The sequence below is a fragment of the Ursus americanus genome, chromosome 14, assembly GCF_024610735.1.
Source record: "Ursus americanus isolate L20-20 chromosome 14, mUrsAme1.1.p, whole genome shotgun sequence".
Lineage (NCBI taxonomy): Eukaryota > Metazoa > Chordata > Mammalia > Carnivora > Ursidae > Ursus > Ursus americanus.
The window spans coordinates 4,742,293-4,762,484 of record NC_142140.1 but is presented as its reverse complement, the minus strand read 5'-3'; the positions used below and the strand labels follow the sequence as shown (position 1 = coordinate 4,762,484).

General features: G+C 41.9%; 1 protein-coding gene and 1 pseudogene across 3 annotated transcripts in view; one reads left to right on the top strand and one right to left on the bottom strand.

Annotated features, from left to right (window-relative positions):
• Positions 1-20,192, bottom strand: part of FAM194C (family with sequence similarity 149 member C) — a 71,733-nt gene that overhangs the window by 36,474 nt on the left and 15,067 nt on the right. For 2 of the 3 annotated variants that reach the window (XM_087866637.1, XM_087866636.1), the window contains 4 exons: positions 18,537-18,672; positions 17,239-17,523; positions 6,460-6,609; positions 5,569-5,689 (listed from right to left, as the gene is read on the bottom strand). In XM_087866637.1, the coding sequence (XP_087722763.1) occupies positions 5,569-5,689; positions 6,460-6,609; positions 17,239-17,523; positions 18,537-18,672 (692 nt within the window). Of the gene's footprint in view, positions 1-5,568; positions 5,690-6,459; positions 6,610-17,238; positions 17,524-18,536; positions 18,679-20,192 lie in introns of all 3 variants that reach the window. The other variant, XM_087866635.1, reaches the window with a different exon arrangement.
• Positions 10,716-11,440, top strand: LOC123802043 (pyridoxal phosphate phosphatase PHOSPHO2-like; annotated as a pseudogene).

The window sequence follows — 20,192 nt, the reverse complement described above, 5'->3', positions numbered from 1 at the left end:
TGCTCAGTCCCCACCCCAAATCACCAAATATGTCACTACTTGTCCCCTGAGGAGGAGCCAAAGGAGCTTTTTAAAAAAATCACTTCTAAAAGGGTGGGATTTCCTAAGTAGCAGTCCCAGAGAGAAAGAGGGAGAATGAGCTGCCTTTACAGCAACTCACTCCTTACTGAGAATTTTGTACAAGTAGGTAATTTTGTAGAAGTAAGTTCCAGTTTGGCCACTGTTAGCGAGCCAGCTTCTCTGAAGCTCAAATTCCTCAACAGGAATAGTTGAAAGGCTAGTATTAGGTTCAAATGAGATAAAGATTATGGAAGTGGCTTCACAAGCCACAAAGGCCCATAACGCACATGAGCAGATATTGTTAGGATGTGGCAGCACAATCCTCTGAGGTCCCTGTACGGTTCACATGTGCAGAGAGTTACCGATGCACAGTGGCCCTACCCAAGGGCCTAGGAGTCTACAGCCCCACCTGCTGTGTGGTGATGCTTTTTTCCATCTTCGATGTCCCTGACCTACGTGTACCCTAGGACTCCTCTGAACTAAGGAAATACTCTTTATTTCACTCCTTTCATTTCCTTCTGCTATTCCACTTACTGGCCCCCAAGGTCTACATTCAATTTCCTCACCATTGGTTCCCTTCCTCATTCTGCGTGCTAGTGCTCTCCAGCACCCAGAAAACATTTGATCCATGGCTGTCTTCTTGTCAAGTCTTTTGACATTTTCAAACTTGTTATCACTCCCGCTTAAAAAAAAAAAAAAACAACCTATCTTCCCCTGTTCTTCTTCTAGAGAGTGTAGTTCAGAGCTGTGGCTGAGAGCTCAAGTGCTACAGTCTGACAAGGTCAAATCCCAGTATTGCTACTTACCAGTGCAGCAATTTTAGGCAAGTTGGTTAGCTTCTCTGAGCCTGGGGACAGTAACAGAAGTTTTTTCCTAGGGCACTGAGCAGATTTCGTGGGGTAAAGCATGTATAGGGCTTAGCATAGTATAACTGTTTTGTTTATTATCCCTGTTCCCTGGGTGGTTTCTCTTCCTCTCACCAGTGCCCCAAATATGGGTGCTCTACAAGCTCATTCACTTCTCATCCTCTTGGGAATTCATGAGCCAACCCAGCACATATATCCATCATCCCCACTCTCTCAACCTAAGAGAGGATTATGTCACAAAAGCCGCTGAGCCCAATCAACACATCTAAAACTACACTGATCTTTGACCCTCTCAGAAACTCCTGTTTCCACCCAGATACATATGCCATTGTGGAGTCATCTATACTCCTCTCTTCTCTCATGCAGCTGATGCTTGAATGCCACTGAATCCTTCTATTGAAATGGCTCCCTTAAAAAATGTTGCTGCTACCCTTCATCATGTCAGGTCTGGCTAGTAACTCCCTAACTAGTCTGTGTACTAGCCCATCCACTGAACTTTCCCTTTCTAGTCAACTTTCTACACACTGCTGGACTGAGTATGCCAGTCCTCAACTTAGAAACTAACCAGCTGGTTATACCTCCAATTTAGCTGAGTCAGTTCCTACCAGGCTGACCCTCTCACAGAACTTGAACACAAATACAATAAAACAATAACCCGAAGGCTCTGAAGAATAAACAGAAGTGGGCAAATTTTGAAGAATCAAAACTTAAAAGAAAGGGCTGGCACGGGATGAATTTCTACTTTATGGCTTTAGCCTGAAAGCAAGCCACAGTCATGGTCAAAACACCACCATCTTCCTGGCACAGAGAACCAAAGGACTGAACCTGTGGCAACTTCAATCACAGAAAAGTAAGGATAAAATTCCAGAAGGGACAATACCAAAGAAATAGAGGCTCAAATTCAATGAATAAACCATCCATATCCCTGGCTAATCCCTGAACCATGCGTGAGCAGGGAAGACTCAAGACAGCTTATTGCCAGGGAAACAGAAAAACTGAACTGAGACGTGAGCTCCTGCCTACTGCAGGTAAGACAAAATTTGTGGTGTGAGTCTGGCCAAGTTCACTGCCTGCTAAAACAAAAATGTTAACACTCTTCAGAGAAATATATCGAAATTCAGACTCCACAATCCACAGATCCTCAGACAACATACACAATGTCAGTGATCTAAAATTACTTAACATGTAAAGAACCAGTGAAGTGTGAACCATTCTCAGGGTAACAGATAACCAATCCTATGTGGTATGTCCCAGATGTTGAAATTATTAGACAAGAACTTTAAAGCAGCTAATTTAACTGTACTCAATGAAGCCAAGGAAAATATATTTGTAATAAATGAAAAAAGAGAAAATCTCAGCACAGAAATAGAAAATATTAAAAAAGAACTAAATGGAAATTCCTGACTTGAAAATATATATGTGAAATTTAAAAAATTCACAGGATTAGCATAATAGCAGAATGAAGATATCAGAATAAAGTTAGTGAACTTGAGAGTTAGACCCATGGAAATTATCTAATCTAAGAACAGAAGAAACTGTTCTGAACAAGAAAGAACAAAGTCAGGGTGCCTGGGTGGCTAAGTCAGTTAAGAACTGACTCTTGGTTTCTGCTCTCATGATCTCAAGGTTGTGAGATCGAGCCCTGTGATAGGCTCCACACTTGGTGGGGAGTCTGCTTGAGATTCTCTCTCTCTCTCTCTCTTTGGCCACCCCCCCCCACCACTCATGCTCTCTTTCTCTCTCTCTCAAGTAAATAAATCTTTTTTTTTTTGTAAAGAGGCAGTGTCAACTTGAATGTCACGCAAAGTATCCTTAAAAAAAAAATTCTTTCTCTCTCTCCCTCTGTCCCTCCCCCTGGTCATGCTCTTTCACTCAAAAATTACAAGAAGAAAAGACAGAGTCTCAGAGACCTTTGGGACAATATTAAAAGCTCTAAAATACATGTAATTGGAGTCCCGGGGGGAAAGGGGAGAGATTGAGCACATTTCCCCCTAAAACAATGACAGAAGACATTCCAAATTTGGTGAAGGACAGGAATTTACAAATTCAAGCAGCTCAGGAAACCCCAACAGAACAAAGACAACCATACCCAAATGCATCATAGTCAAACTTAGAAAATCAGATTAAAGAGGAAATCCTGAAAACAACTAGAAAAATGAACAATGAATTGAATAACGACAGACTTCTCATTGTAAACTTTGGAGGACATACACAGTGGAATAGTATCTTTAAATTGCTGGAAGGAAAAAAAAAAAAACCCAGTCAACCCAGAATTCCACACCCAGCAAAGATATCCTTTCATAAAGACATTTTTAACATGAGAGCAAACAGAATTTGTTGTCAGCAGATCTGCACTTCAAGAAATGCTAAAGGACCTTCTTCAGACTGAAGAGAAATGATACTGGAGGGAAACTTGGATTTTCAGAGAGGAATGAAAACACTGGGAATATAAATATCTGGGTGACAACAAACTGGCCACTGCAGCCTACAAAACAACAAGCAAGTTCCTCAGCCTGACGTCCAATGCCCCTCACCCACAACCTACAGCATATACACCTCCTGGCCCTCTTTCTTTCATAAAAAGAACTGTGAACTTTTAAAGATGCCACACTAAGTCCCAACTCCAAGCCTTTACAGATACTATTCCTTCTACCCAGAATGCTCTCCCCTCCCTCTTCTATCTGCATGAAACCTATGCACACATGCTCCTGAGGCAACGCAAGGGTCACTTTGTCTTCCAGGCCCCTCCTGACTGCACCAGCCCCTGTTGTGAATTTCTGTATGCAGTTCCAGGAGATAGAACAATGAACTGAACTACATTGCCAAAACACTTTAGCGATGTCAAAGCAACTTCCCTGCCATTATTTTATTTAGTTCTCACAAAAGCAGTGTGAGACAGGGCTGGTCTGGCGACCCATTCTGTATTGATTAGATAACCAAGACTAAGGGGAGCTGAGTGGTTTTCACAAAGCTTCATAGCCAGAGTCTGGGTGCTGGCACTATACAAGGTTTCTCAGGCTCTCATTCCAGTTCTCTGTCCACTTGGTCACACTGATACATAATATATGGTGCCTATCTGCAACCAATTTATACTCTTCATGGACTGTAAACTTTTCATACAGCTACAAAAAGCTTAATACTAAGACAACAACTCAGTACACTCCTAGATTGATGACCTCTGACCTGGCCAAGCATCAGAAGTACTTGTGAAAACTACAGAAATGTAGCACTTATAACAGACCACCTGAATCAGAATCTCTCTGAGGCTGTGCCTGGAGATCTGCATTTTTTAAGGTTCCATAAGATTCTGATATGCAACCAAAGCATGACTAATTATCAAATGACTAACCCAGACTGTGCATACTGTGAAAAGAGAGAAATGGATGTAGACTGCAGTGCCATGATGGAGAAGTATGAGCAGGGCTGTGAAGGAGGGGAAATCTGGATTGGCAGAGAGTGGGGGGGGGCACATTTCAGGCCAAGGGGATAGGAAGGGTGAGATATGTTCAAGGGATTGAATGTTTCTAATCAGAGGCGAGATCTATAAGAACTGGGATATAAAGATAAAAATCCAGTGGCCAAACTCATAGGATGAACAGGACGGATATGAGACAGATGATCAGGGATAGGGTACCCGAGCCCTGCCACACACTCCAAGAGTACTTCCATCCGTAACCCTTCCCCTGGGGCTCTTAATATCAGGCCACCTTGAGCGGATTCTGTGTTCTGCGATCTTTCTCTGAATTCCAGCCCTCTGAATTTGTCCCTCTCTCATTTCCCTTATTCTTCTCTATCTCTATTCTTATCACTCTCCTGGACTTTGGGGTTCCCTGAGGGCCTTTGATTATCTTTCTACCCCCTAAATCAGTGATTCTCAATCAAGGGCAACTATTCCCCCCAGGGACATCTGACAATGTCTTCGGGTATTTTCAGTTGTCACAGCTTGGGGAGGAGGTACTACTGGCATCTGGCGGGATGCTGCTAAGTATCCTTCAGTGCATAGTTATATCAAAGAATTATCCATCCCAAAATGCCCTTTCTGCCAAGGATGAGAAACTCTGCCTTAAATAAAGTAACAAGCACAATTAGTTACTTTATTAATAAATTTATCATTATTTAATATTAGTAATTCCACAGTAATTTATTATTTAATAAATCAGAGTGGCTGTCTGAACAATCAAATGAATAATAAAAAAGGGTTTGTCTGTCAGCCACCTTTGACTTGTAGGTTTTTAATTTCATGACATAATAAAAACAGACCCTGGGGAGACCAACAAAGAGTTACTAACTATTCTTATTACCATGTATAGGCATTAAAAATAAAGCTATCAACTACTATAATGGTTCCTTTGTAAAGTGAGGGGTATTTAAACCATCAAAATGTAGTAATATTAACAGTAAAAATAAAATAGGACAGATATTACTAGGAAAGGTCAGTACAGCAGCCAACAGTTGCTGCAGGCTGGTGAAAAGTTTACCTCAGCCAGCTCCCGACCACTGCTCACCAACTGGGGAACCTCTGAAAGAGACTATAAAGCTCCTGAGGGCAAGGCACTTGTCTTACAGGTAGCTTCTGACTCTGAATGCTGGGCAGCCCAAGGAAGGTTGCTGAAGCCACCCCACCTGTTCCGTCCATGCCCACCTTATATTCCAGGGAGAGCAAAGTCTCCGTCTTGGAAGTCCAGCTCCATTTGTGGACTACGTAGCCCTTGTAGTCATTGGCAGTCCCACCTTCCTCATCCAAGACCAGGACATACGGACAACTAGGAGAAATACAGAGGTGAGAAGTTCATGCCAAGCCCTTGAAGGAAGCCTTCATCACTAAAGGCTACAGGCAGGCAGGGCTCCGCGACTCTGCCCTAGGCTAGAGGAACCATGAAGTCCAGGGGCACCCTTACTTGCTCTGCCTAATACGGTCTGATGCCTTTTCATCTGTTGATGCTACAGGAATGTCAGTCAGAAAGGGCAGGTTTGAGAGAGATAATAGAGGCTCAGGCCAAACCCAAGAGGGAAGAAATGGAATGTGTGCCCGAAAGCCTGGGCATACAAGATCTCAAGCAGCAAAACGGGAGTGGGAACATCTATAACACAAGAGTCATTCATTCCTTCTGAAAACAGTTCCTTATGAAATCGACTTTTGGCTGACAAGAATATGTGCCTCTCTTAAAAACCCACATGGAAGTGGTACCCATGCCCTCTCCTTCACTTACCTCTGGTATAAAACACTCTTCTCCACTAAGTAATTCTTCCATGAATCCAGCCCACAATCCAGATCTTAGTGCTCTGGGGGTACAAGTGGAGCAGGACTTGGGGAGTTTCCCTTCTCTTTTGTTATGACAGGGATCTAGCAAGCAGAGGTCAGGCCTCAAAATACCTATGTCCCTGAAGGCCTCACTTTAGCCCTGTCTCACTGCCTTCCCAACCTCTGGACACTGATAGCCCCTCCTTTTCCCATGGACCCCCACCTCAGTGCCTCCCTTTGTCACCACCAGAAACACTTCTATGAGGCCAGGATTCCCCTCAAATCACTCACCGGGCCTTCATGTTGTAGTGAACACAGCCCTGTCCTTCAGCATTTAACAGAGCCAGGAAGAAGCTGGGTGTGTCATTAAAGAGGCAGGTGATGGTTCTCCCTCTGCAGCATGTGGGGATCTGACACATGGCGATGTTTCCAGAGGGATAGCTGGCAGAAGTGGTCAAGGAGAACTAACAGAACTCTTCAGGTTCTGCTTTCAGGTGCTCCATGGAAAGTAAGTCTCATGTCAAAATGACAGCTATTTGGTGCATCATTCCCAGTCTTCAAAAGCCCTCCCTGCACTTTGCATAAGTAACAACTAAATAATTATGGAACACAACCATGCCCTGGGTGCCTTCCTGTATCTTCTTTCTATTCCTCACAACCACCCTGTAGTAGGTAGTATTATTTCCATCTCACAGATAAGTAGGGTTTCCTGGGATGTGGGATTTTCAGTGCTACAGCCAGGAAAGTCTCAGGCAAACCAGGGTAAGTTGGATCTATAGGATGAGGAATCCCAGGTGCAGAGAAAGGATCATCCCACATGACACCACAAGGAAGAGGCAGAACCAGGACCTGAACTGTGAAGTATATTTCTAATGCTATCGGGTTGCCTCCCCTTATGATCAGTCTAGGAAAGCAGGCAATATCTCCCTGCTCATTTCCTACTAAGGTGACCCCAAGAAGCACAGGTCTCAGCTTAAAGGAACATGTTGTGTGCAGCTACTGCAGGAATTTCAGGGTTCCCCTGATAGAATTTCAGTGGTTGGAACTGGGCCTCAACTGCTTTCAAATGCTTTCCAACCAAGGCAGGAAAAAGAAATAAAAAGATAGGAATCATAAATAGTAACAAATTGAAATTCTAGGGCTGACTAGTACAATAACTGGAATGAAAAAAAAAATCACTAGATGGGTTTAGCAGCAGATTGGAACAGAAGAGTCAGTGAACTTAAGGTAGAGCAATAAAGTTATCCAGCCTGAGGAGCACAAAGAAAAAAGAATGAAGAAAAATTAATGGAGCCTAAGAGACCTATGGCAGATCATCAAGCATACAAGCATATCCACAGCAGGAGTCTCAGAAGGACAGGAGAGAGAGAGAAGAGGGGAAGAAAGAACATTTGAAGAAATAATGACTAAAAGTGCCACAAATTTGATGAAAGACATGACTATACACACTTAAGAAGCTTAATAAACTCGAAGGAGAATAAAGGCAAAGAGAGCCATGCTGAGACACATTATTATCAAACTGCCAAAAGACAAAGAGAGAGACTTGAAAGCAGCAAGAGAAAAGAGACTCATCATGTACACAGGGTCCTTAATAAGGATAAAGACAATTTCTTTTTTTTTTTTTTTTAAGATTTTATTTATTTATTTGACAGAAATAGAGACAGCCAGCAAGAGAGGGAACACAAGCAGGGGGAGTGGGAGAGGAAGAAGCAGGCTCATAGCGGAGGAGCCTGATGTGGGGCTCGATCCCATAACGCCGGGATCACGCCCTGAGCCAAAGGCAGACGCTTAACTGCTTGTGCCACCCAGGCGCCCCAAGACAATTTCTTATCAGAAACCATGGAGGCCAGAAGGCACTGGAATGAAATATTTAAAGAGACAAAAAAAAAAAAAAAAAAAAGCTATCAACCAAGAATTCTATATTGAGCTGGGGTGCCTGGGTGGCACAGCGGTTAAGTGTCTGCCTTCAATAAATAAATAAAATCTTTAAAAAAAAGACAATTTCTTATCAGAAACCATGGAGGCCAGAAGGCACTGGAATGAAATATTTAAAGAGACAAAAAAAAAAAAAAAAGCTATCAACCAAGAATTCTATATTGAGCTGGGGTGCCTGGGTGGCACAGCGGTTAAGTGTCTGCCACAATAAATAAATAAAATCTTTAAAAAAAAAAAAAGAATTCTATATTGAGCAAAACTATCCTTCAAAAATGAAGAAGAAATTAAGACTTTCTAGATAAACAAAAGTTGAGGGGGTTCACCACTAGTAGACCTGCCCTACAGGAAATGCTAGGAGTTCTTCAGGCTGACATGAAAGGATACTAGATAGTAACTCAAAGCAATACAAGGAAAAAAAGAACACCAGTAAAGGTACCTATTTAAGTAAATATAAAACCAGTATTATTGTATTTTTGGTTCATAATTTCTCTTTTTTCTCCCACCTAAGTTGAAAGACAAGGCATAAAACAATAATTGTTAATCTATGTTAATGGCACACAGTGCATTTATAAAGATGTAATTTCTGATAACAACAACATAAAGGAAGAAGCATGAACTGTTTAGCAGCAGAGTTTTGCATACTATTAAGCCTAATTAGTGTTAGTTCAAACTAATTTGTTGTCAATTGTAATAATCAAATGTATTTGTTTCTTGGGGCTTCCAATAATATCCAGAACACAAACTTGATAACCTGAACAATAGAAATTTATTCTCTCACTGTTCTGGAGGTTATAAGTCCAAAATCAAGGTGTTGACAGGACCCAGCTCTTGGAGGTTCTAGAGAAGAATCCTTCCTTGCCTCCCCCTAGTTTCTGGTGGCTGCTAAGAATCTTTGGCATTACTTGGTTTATAGATGCATCATTCTAATCTCTGCCTCAGTCATCACATGGCATTCTTCCCTCTTTGTGTGTGTCTATTTTCTCTTCATTGGATTGGGCTCCACCCTAAGACAATATGACTTAATCTTAATTGTATCTACAAAGACCCTACTTCCAAATATGATCACACTCTGAGGTTCTAGGAACATAAATTTTGAGGAGACACTATTCAACCCATTATACCAGGGTAACCACTAAAAAATAACTAAAAAATATGGAGTAAAGAAAACGAAAGGCGAAAAAATGGCATGCCACAAAAAAAAAAATCAGTTCAACACAAAAGAAGGTAATAATATAGGAACTCAAGAACAAAAAAAAGATATGACATATAGAAAATGAACAGTAAAATGACAGAATTCAGTCCTTCCCTGCCAGCAATTACATTAAATAAAAATGCATTAAATCTCCAACAAAACGGCAGAGATTGACAGAACGGATTAAAAAAAAAAAGATCCAACTATATGCTGTCTACAAGAAGCTTACTTTAGATCCAAAGACATAGCTAGGTTGAAAGTCAGGTAATGGAAAAAAGATATTCCATGCAAATAGTAACCAAAAGACAGCAGAGGTGGTTATACTGATATCAGAGACAACAGACTTTAAAAATTTTTACTAAAGACAAAGAACATTATATATTGAGAAAAAGGTCAATACCTCAAGAAGATACAACAATTAAAGACATACACACACCTAACAACAAGAGCCCCAAAACATAAAAAGCAAAAACTTATAGGATTAAAAAAAGAAATAGTTCTACAATAGAAGTTGGGAGACTTCACTACCTTACTTTTAATCATGGATAGAACAACTACACAGAAGATCAATAAAGAAAATAGAGAATTTGAGTAACACTGTAAACCAACTAGACCTAACAGAATACTCCACCCAACAACAGCAGAATACACATTCTTTTCAAGTCCATAGAACCATTCTCTGGTAGAGACAATATGTTAGGCCACAAATCAAGTCTCAATAAATTTTAAAAGACTGGAATCTTAGAAAGTACCTTCTCTGACAACAGACTGAAACTAGAAATCAGTGGCAGAGGAAATTTGGAAAATTCTCAGATAGGTGCAAATTAAATGATACACCTTTAAACAACCAATGGATAGAGAAGCAATCATAAGGGAAATTAGAAAATAGTTGAAGGTGTGAAAACAAAAATACAATATATCAAAACTTATGGGATAAGGCACGGGAATGAGGTCAGAGGGCAGAGTCCAAAGGAGCAGCCACAGAGGCCAGGATGGCTGCTGACATCTGGCCTGGGTCAGTGAGGAGCCCTGGGGATCTGGCCCAGTCTGGTGCTCCCATCCTCATCCAAAGTGCTTCTCAAAGGGGATGACCCCCAACTAGGTGCCTGCACCTACATTCAGGGCAGACCTGGCAGGTATTCTATCAGGTGTTCCACTGTAATGATGCTGGAGTTGGGAAGTCTCCATTTCTTGGCTCCAAACCGGAAGACTTTGTTCCCTGCATACAGAGTAGGAGTAATGTTGGTTAGAAACTGGCTGGTGTTTAAAACTGAAGATTGTCATGACTGTTTAACATAATCTCTATTCTGAAGTAAAACTAATTGTTTTGGAAATACTAAGTCGGTTTCATTCTGAGTGCTCAAAGAATCATCCCCACAGGAACACCATATACTGGTAACTCAAATTTGCTTTTGGAACCATGAAAACGTTGCTCATTTTTGACTTTGACAAGACAATCATAGATGACAATGGTGACACCTGGATTCTACAGTGCACTCCAGAGAAAAAGCTTCTACAAAATTCTTATGAAAAAGGATTTGGAGCAAAATTTATGTGCAGAATCTTTAAATATTTGGAAGATGCAGGTGTAAGAGAAGATGAAGTGAAAAAAGCAGGGACATCAATACCTTTCACTCTAGGGTTTGTGGAACTTTTGAACTTTATAAGAAAGAACATAAAGAAAGAAGGATAAATTTGACTGCAGCATTATTTCAGATTCAAATTCAGTCTTCATAGATTAGGTTTTAGGAGCTACCAGTTTTCATGATGTTTGATAAAGGGTTTACAAATCCAGCATCTTTTGATAGCAATGATCATCTCACTGTGAAAAATATTCATGCTCATTCTTGCAAGAGGTACGCCAAGAATCTTTGCAAAAATATAGTTTCGGTAGAATTTGTAGATTCAGTTACAACCTGTGAATCATACACAAATTATTTATATAGGTGATGGTGGAAATGATGTCTGTCCAGTAACTTTTTTAAAGAAGAATGATGTTGTCATGCCATGGAAAGGATATACTTTACAGAAAACTCTTTTTCCAGAATGTCTCAAAATCTTGAACCTAAGGAATAATCTTCTGTTGCAGTTTGGCCTTCAGGTGTTGAAATAATTTCTCACCTATAATTTCTAATAAAGGAATAATATGCCAACAACAACAACAAAAAAAAATTAAGGAATAATGTGAAAGCAGCTTAGGAATTAATTTATAGCTATAAATACCCACATTAAAAGAGAAGAAAGATCTCAAATCAATAACTATAATTTCCACCTTAGGAACTAGAAAAAGAAGAGCAAACTAAAGTTAAAGCTAGCAGAAGGGAGGAAATAATAAAGATTAAGAGAGATAAACAGAATAGTGAACAGAAAAACAAGAGAAAGAACCAACAAAACCAAAAGTTGGTTCTTTGAAAAGACCAACAAAATCAAGAAACCTTTAGCTAGACTGACTCAGAAAAAAAGGAAAATTCAAATTCCTAAAGTCAGAAAGTGAGACTTTACTACTGAGTTTACAGAAATTAAAAATATATATATAAGAGATGTATGCGAACAACTGTATATCTAGTTGAAAAAAAATTCCTAAACATGTAAAGGGAAGTTGCAGGATACAAGATCGACACCCATGAACATGGGATATCTTTCCATTTATCTCAGTCTTCTTTAATTTATCTCAATAGTATTTTGTAGTTTTCAGTGTACAAGTCTGATATCTCCTTGGTTAAATTTTTTCCAAAGTATTTTATTCTTTTTGATGCTATTGTAAATGACATCATTTCCTTTTGTTCATTACTTTTTTATTGTTGCTGTTGTTCATACAGCATTTCAGATCATTTGTTGCTAGTATTCATGGGTTGGAAGACTTAATCTTGTTCATGGCAAAATTCCCCACAGTGACCTATAGAGTGAAGGCAATCCATTTCAAAATTTCATCAGCCCTTTTGCAAAAACAGAAAATTTGATTTTAAAAATCATACAGACTTGCATGGGACCCCAAATAACCAAAATAATCTTAAAAAAAGAACAAAGTTGAAAGAGTCAAACTTCCTAATTTCAACACTTCACTACAAAACTACAACAATCGTAACACTGCGGTACTGGCATAACAAAAGACATACAGATCAATGGGATAGAATTGAGAGTCCAAAAAGAAACCCATATATCAATGGTTAACTGATCTTCAACAAGGGAGCCAAGACAATTCAATGGCGAAAGCATAGTCTCCTCAAGAAAGAGAGGTGGGACAACTGGGAATCACATAAGAAAGGATGGAGTTGGATCCTGATCTCACACCATATGCAAAAATCAACTGAGAATGGATCAAAGACCTAAATGTAAGCTCTATAACTATATCACTCTTAGAAGACAATATAGGCATAAGAATGTTTTCTTAGATATGAAACCTAAAACAAAAGAAAGAAAGAAAGAAAGAAAGAAAGAAAGAAAGAAAGAAAGAAAAGTTGGACTTCATAAAAATTTAACTTCCATACTATCAAAAAAGTGAAAAAACACCCCACAGGATAGGGGGAAAAGTTGCAAATCATTTTTCTGATAAGGGTCTAGTATCTATAATATATAAACAACTCTTGCAATTCAATAAGTAATAGACAATCAAAAAATGGACAAATGACTTGAATACACATTTCTACAAAGAAAATATACCAAGAAGGCATATGAAGATGCTTGAGATCATTAGTTATTTGGAACCATTCAAAACCACAATGAGATATTACTTTACATCTACTAGAATGGCTGGAATTTAAAAATTGGAAAATATCAAGGGTAGTCAAGAATGTGGGGAACCTGGAACTCTCACACATTGTAGGTGAGACTATTAAATGGTAGAGCTACTGGGGAAAACATTTCGGAGGACCCTCAATAATTTAAACATAGAGTTACCGTATGACCCAGTAATTCCAATCCTACATATAGACCAAAAGAATTGAAAATAGGTATGCAAACCAAAATCTCTGTAAGAATGTTCATAGCAGCATTATTCACAATAGCCAAATGGTGGGAAAAACTTAATGTCCATAAACAAATGAATGGATTAGTAAAAAGTGAAACATCCATAAAATAGATTATTCAGCCACAAAAAGGAAATTCTGAGATGTGCTATAATATGTACGACCCTTGAAAACATGAAGCTAAGTGAAAGAAGCCAGACACAAAAGGCCACACACTGCATGATCCCATTTATAAGAACTATCTGGACTAGGCAAATGTAAAGAGGCAAAGAGCAGGTTAGTGGTTGCCGGGAACTGCAGGCGAGGGGAAATGGGGAGCGTCTGCTTAACAGACATGGGGTTTGCCTGCGGGGTGATGGAAAAGCCCTGGAACTAAATTGTGGAGATGGCTGTACAGCGTTGTGAATGTACTTAATGCTGTTCAATTATACACTTTAAAATGGTTAAATGAGAAATTTTATGTGATGTACATTTTTCCATATTAAAAAAAATGTGTACCTCACCAAGTATTTCTGAGTGCTCCACCAATTCCCAAAGGAACAGTGCTGAGCACAATGATTAAGGTTTGTTTTTACCCATTTTTTTTGTTCATATCTTCTACCCATTTTTTGATTTATTTGTTTCTCGTGTATTGAGTTTGAGAAGTTCTTTGTAGATCTTGTATACTAGTCTTTTATCTGTAGTGTCATTTGCAAATATCTTCTCGCATTCCGTGGGCTGCCTCTTAGTTTTTTTGACTGTTTCCTTGGCTGTGCAGAAGCCTTTTATCTTGATGAAGCAGAAGATATGAACAGACACTTTTCCAATGAAGACATACAAATGGCTAAAAGACACATGAAAAATGTTCAAAATCATTAGCCACCAGGGAAATTCAAATCAAAACCACCCTGAGATACCACCTTACACCAGTCAGAATGGCAAAAATTGACAAAGAAAGAAACAACAAATGTTGGAGAGGATGTGGAGAAAGGGGATCCCTCTTACACTGTTGGTGGGAATGCAAGTTGGTACAGCCACTTTGGAAAACAGTGTGGAGGTCCCTTAAAAAGTTAAAAATTGAGCTACCCTATGATCCAGCAATCGCACTACTGGGTATTTACCCCAAAGATACAGACGTAGTAAAGAGAAGGGCTATATGCACCCCAATGTTCATAGCAGCATTGTCCACAATAGCTAAATTGTGGAAGGAGCCGAGATGCCCTTCAACAGATGACTGGATTAAGAAGATGTGGTCTATATATACAATGGAATATTACTCAGCTATCAGAAAGAACGAGTTCTCAACATTTGCTACAACATGGACAGCACTGGAGGAGATAATGCTAAGTGAAATAAGTCAAGCAGAGAAAGACAACTATCATATGATTTCTCTCATCTATGGAACATAAGAACTAGGAAGATCGGTAGGGGAAGAAAGGGATAAAGAAAGGGGGGGTAATCAGAAGGGGGAATGAAACATGAGAGACTATGGACTATGAGAAACAAACTGAGGACTTCAGAGGGGAGGGGGGTGGGGGAATGGGATAGACCGGTGATGGGTAGTAAGGAGGGCACGTATTGCATGGTGCACTGGGTGTTATACACAACTAATGAATCATCGAGCCTTACATCGGAAACCGGGGATGTACTGTATGGTGACTAACATAATATAATAAAAAATCATTTAAAAAAAAAAAAGTTAAAAATTGAGCTACCCTATGATCCAGCAATCGCACTACTGGGTATTTACCCCAAAGATACAGACGTAGTAAAGAGAAGGGCTATATGCACCCCAATGTTCATAGCAGCATTGTCCACAATAGCTAAATTGTGGAAGGAGCCGAGATGCCCTTCAACAGATGACTGGATTAAGAAGATGTGGTCTATATATACAATGGAATATTACTCAGCCATCAGAAAGAACGATTACACAACATTTGCAGCAACATGGGCAGGACTGGAGGAGATTATGCTAAGTGAAATAAGTCAAGCAGAGAAAGACAATTATCATATGGTTTCACTCATTTATGGAACATAAGAAATAGGAAGATCAGTAGGAGAAGGAATGGAAGAATGAAGGGGGTGTAAACAGAAGGGGGCATGAACCATGAGAGACTATGGACTCTGGGAAACAAACTGAGGGCTTCAGAGGGGAGGAGGGTGCGGGATTGGGATAGACTGGTGATGGGTAGTAAGGAGGGCACATATTGCATGGTGCACTGGGTGTTATATGCAAATAATGAATCATGGATCATTGCATCAAAAACTGGGGATGTACTGTATGTTGACTAATATAACAAAATAAAAAATAATAAAAAATTTAAAAAAATAAAAACAAAGTGAACAAAAAAAAAAAAAAGGTTTGTTTTTAATGTGATGAGCCTGTACATAGGAAAAAAGGCTCTGAGGGAAGTTTGATGGGAGAATCAGCAGTTGTGGGATGACATCCGAGAGATGCTTGACAATGAAGGGAATGAAACCCAAATGAAATGAATACTGGGATGGTTCTGGGGTCTGGTGTGGACAAAGAGCAAACCAATCAGAGCTGGCAGCTTTCTGGCATCTCAGGGGCAGATAGACCGTATCTACCTGAGAGCTTTGCCCAGCAATCTCCATGAGACCGGAATTAACTGCTGAGCCCAGAAAAGGTCTTCCAAACATTTTTCTCAGCTTACAATAAGGGATCCCACAGCTACCTGTGTGCTTTGGCCACTGGAACACAGTAACACAGAATTTCTCCTTCAAGATCACTGGGTCCAACTTCCTCCGCTTATAATGAAGGCAAGTGAGGTCCAGAGAGATGAAATGACCTGTGCAGGGTTACCAAGAAGAACTGGGCCTCAAACCCAGCCTCTTGGGACTCCCAGAGAAGAAATACATTGATGGCCAGGATGTGGTCACTGCTTATGAGTCAAGCATGCCAGTAGCAGGGCCTGTGGGTTTGGGGTGGTCCCACCCAGGGGGACCTTGGGATTCTGGGACAGGGGAGAGAACAAAGGCTATGCTCCAGCCCACCCACTCAGGTCCTGCTGATAGCAAGAGAATTCACAGACACACATCAAGCTCAGGGAGATGATCCTACTCAAGGCAATGAAGAAACGGGAAAGGGGGAAGGGAGAGCCCATGACCCACGGCAAGCAGCAGTTACCCTGGAAGGAGTTTGCTGTGTTCAATATCACAGGGCTCCCTGGAAGCAGGGCCAAGCGGAGTGTGATGAATGGATTCATTTACGGCCAGAGAAACAATAGGACTCCTTTGACAAGGCGCTTAAATTCTGAATTCCCAGTTCAGTTGGAGAGGAGGCCAAATGAAGTGAGGGGGGCTACTGCTGGGCAGGCCTGGCTGGGCAGCCTGTTTGACAGTTCAAAGAGCTCCCTCTCCTCCAGAGGTATGGGACACTGAATACCCAGTGGTTTTATTATTAAACAAGGCTGGAAGGATCCAGCCCCCCTTTCCAGCTCTCTGCTGCAGGAAACAATCCTGGAAGGCATAAAAATTGTGCCAGAAGGAGGGCCCTAAATAGAAGTGAAGTGGTGCTGAATCCAGGCCTGGCTCTGCCACCAAATTTCTTTTGTGACCCTAAAGTGAGTGACACCATCCATTCCTACAATGAAGGGACAGGGATGTCTGACTTGTGGCTCCTCTCTTTGACATCTCATCCAACTCAGACTGCAGAACCTGGAATAGGTGCTTCACCCTCTCTGGCCTCAGGGCCTTGCTGCAAAATCTGGTCCAGCCCTACTGCCTGTTGGGGAGCGGGCGACAGGACCGCTGCAAGGAGCACAGGGGTCCAAGGTGACTTCTCGATGCATTGCTTCCCACCCATTCTCTAAAGGGAGCCCTCTCTGACCCGGACAGATGCCTAATATCCCGGAGAACCTGTCGCCAGGCTTCTCGGTCAGTTGAAAAGCCAAAGTAAATACTCAGGCTTATTCAAGCCCAGGACTTTCCTGGGGCTGAGTGGCTGGGGAGAAGGGGCAGCAGCAAATAAAAGGATACTACACAAAGGAGGACCCGTCACAGAAGGCGTAATGGAGCTTGATGATCTTCTTGGATACCTTCCACTCCTGAGAATGCCGGCCGAAGTGAGGATGGTGGTGGGCGGGAGGCTGGTGAAGGGTGGAAGTGGAAGTCTGAGCACCTGGAGGGTGAGGGTGGTGGGAGCTCGGGGTCTGAGCGTCCCCCTTCGGGGCTGACATTAGATGGGGCACCTTTGCCCTGTAGTTGCGAAAGATCAGGGGGCAGGAGAAATTCCTCCCTTTCCACGAGGCCCTTTCGGCTTCTCTGCAGGGAAGGAGACCAACATATCCTCTAGCCACTTGGCTCTTACTCACCAGGGACACTCTCTCTACAGCCCCTGCCCAGTTCCCAAGACTCCCCTCCCATTTCCCTGTCTCCAAAGTACCTCTTCCCACCCCATTTACCCTTGTCCTCTAAGGCAGGAGTTTTAGGAAGAACTAGGGAAGGTCCCAGTACCCTTCTGAAACCAGTCCTTGCCTGACCCACCTTCAGCAATGGGGTGAGGACACACGGAGTGGGACTGAGTACCGAAGGGGGACCTGGTGGGGGGAGCTGGAGGCTCTGCTCACTCCCTGCTCCTGAGGTTACAAGGAAAGAGCTTCCTTCCAGAATATCACAGTAAGGGGGCAAGCTGGGTAGTTTCCCTCCTCCCGTGTTCTGTAGCTGCATTAATGGCCCAGGGGAGCCCAAGACATATGCCTTAAATGGGGCTAGGTTTTAAATCCTTTATGGCCCATGGTCTGAGTCTTTGGAGAAATATAGACTAACTTACTAGGACTCGTGGGATCCAGAATCATAGATAGCATGAATCACCCATGTCAATGGTTTTCGTTTGTTTGTTTGTTTTTGCTCTGAAAGGATTTTTGCTGCCGTTTTTGTTATAGGAAAACACCTGACAAATTATGTTAAAAAATGAACATTCAGGGCACAAAGCCTTAAAAGTGTAAGGAGCCCTGCAAAGGGTGAGGAGGCAAAGATTAATGCCCTGGTGTCAGGTCTACCAAACTGTGGGATCTGTGGCAATGGCTTACCTACCTGCTTGGGCATACCCATCAGGTTGTAGTAAGGAATGAAAAGAACTGTGAGTGGGGAGAGACCGGGGATGGGAGTGCATGAGATGGATGGCCACCACCCCTGTCACTGTCGTTGGGGGCACTGGGTAGCTAGCACTTCCCGGCACCACTCAGACACTTCTGCAAATTCCCCTTCATGCACACACAGGTAGCTGGCGGACATATCCAACTCTCGCATCTGCCCCCAACCACTGAGGCACTCACATATGGCGACACATCTCCTGAAGCTTCTCCCGGGCCTCTGGGCAGGGGTCACTGAACTCCACACTGTCGGAGGCAGAGATTCCGGCTCCTCGTTGGAAGGACACCATGGTTATGTCTTCTAAGTTTTTTGATTTGCCTGTGGTTGGAGAGAGGAAGAGGTTAGAGAAGGGTTTTAGAGAATTGTTTCTTAAGACGTCATGCTCATGTGGGGATGAGGTGGCAGGGAAAGCAGGAGAGCAGCATCTTCTGACGGTCAAAGTAATTGGGGGCATTATTCATGGTTCCCAGGGACAGGAATCCCTGGCAGGTCACTTGTAACACAGTGCAAGTCAACTAAGCAAGCATAAGAACAGACGTGTGCAGAATGACGAACCGAGGCATGTTTCCCCAGGATGGCCTGTGCACGTGACTGCCACGGATGCCGAAGTGTCCCTTCTGACACTTCCGATTAAACAAAGTCTCGGGAGCACCTGGGTGGCTCAATTGGTTAAATGTCGGACTCTTGATTTTGGCTCAGGTCATGATTTCAGGGTCCTAAGATCGAGGCCCACATCAAGCTCCATGCTGCGTGTAGGGCCTGCTTGATTCTCTCTCTCTCCCAGGGCACCTGGGTGGTGCAATCGGTTAAGCATCCGACTCCTGATTTTGGCTGAGGTCATGATCTCAGGGTTGTGGGATTGAGCCCCATGTGGAGCCCTATGTGGAGCCCCGCATCAGACTCTGTGCTCAATGGGGAGTCTGCTTCTTTCCCTCTGCTCATCCCCCATCTTCCCCACACACACTCTCTCTCCCTCTCAAAAAAAAAAAAAAAAAGAATATCTCAGTTCCAACTCAATAAGCCGTAACACTTCTCTGATGTTGGCTAATCTCGGGCCTTCTGTGGAGGGTAGTGTATATCGACTCAGACTTGGACTGAAATTTTTTTTTACATATTGTGGTAAAATACACATCACAAAAATTTACCATCCTTACCATTTTTACCATGGACAGTTCCATGGTCTTAAATACATTCACACTGTTGTGCAACCATCACCACCATCCATCTCTATAAACTCTTTTTCATCTTGTAAAATTAAAACTCTTACCCGTTAAACAATAACTCCCCAGTCTCCACTCCCCCCAGCCTCTGGCAACAACCACTCTACTTTCTGTCTTTATGAGTCCAACTACTCTGAGTACCTCATATAAGTGAGGCATTTAGTATTTGTCTTTTTGTGACTGGCTTAGTTCACTTAGCATAATGTCCTCAAGATTCCTCCATATTATACCAAGTGTCAGAACTTCCTTCCTTTTTAGGGCTGAGCAATATTCCATCGTGTGGATAGACCACATTTTCTTTACCTATTCATCCACTGGTGGACACTTTGGTTACTTCCATGGTTTTAACTATTGTGAGTAATGCTGCTATGAACGTGGGTATGCACTTATCTCATTGAGACCCTGCTTTCAATTCTTTGAGTATATACCCAAAAGTAGAATTACTGGATTATATGGTAATTCCCTTTTTAATTTTTTGAGGACATGCCATGCAGTTTTCCAGAGCAGCGACACCATTTTGCATTCCTCCAGCAGTGCACAAGAGTTCTTGTATCTCCATATCCTCTCCAACTCTTGTTTTCTGGTGTTTTGGTGGTTGTTGTTGTTGCTGTTTTTATA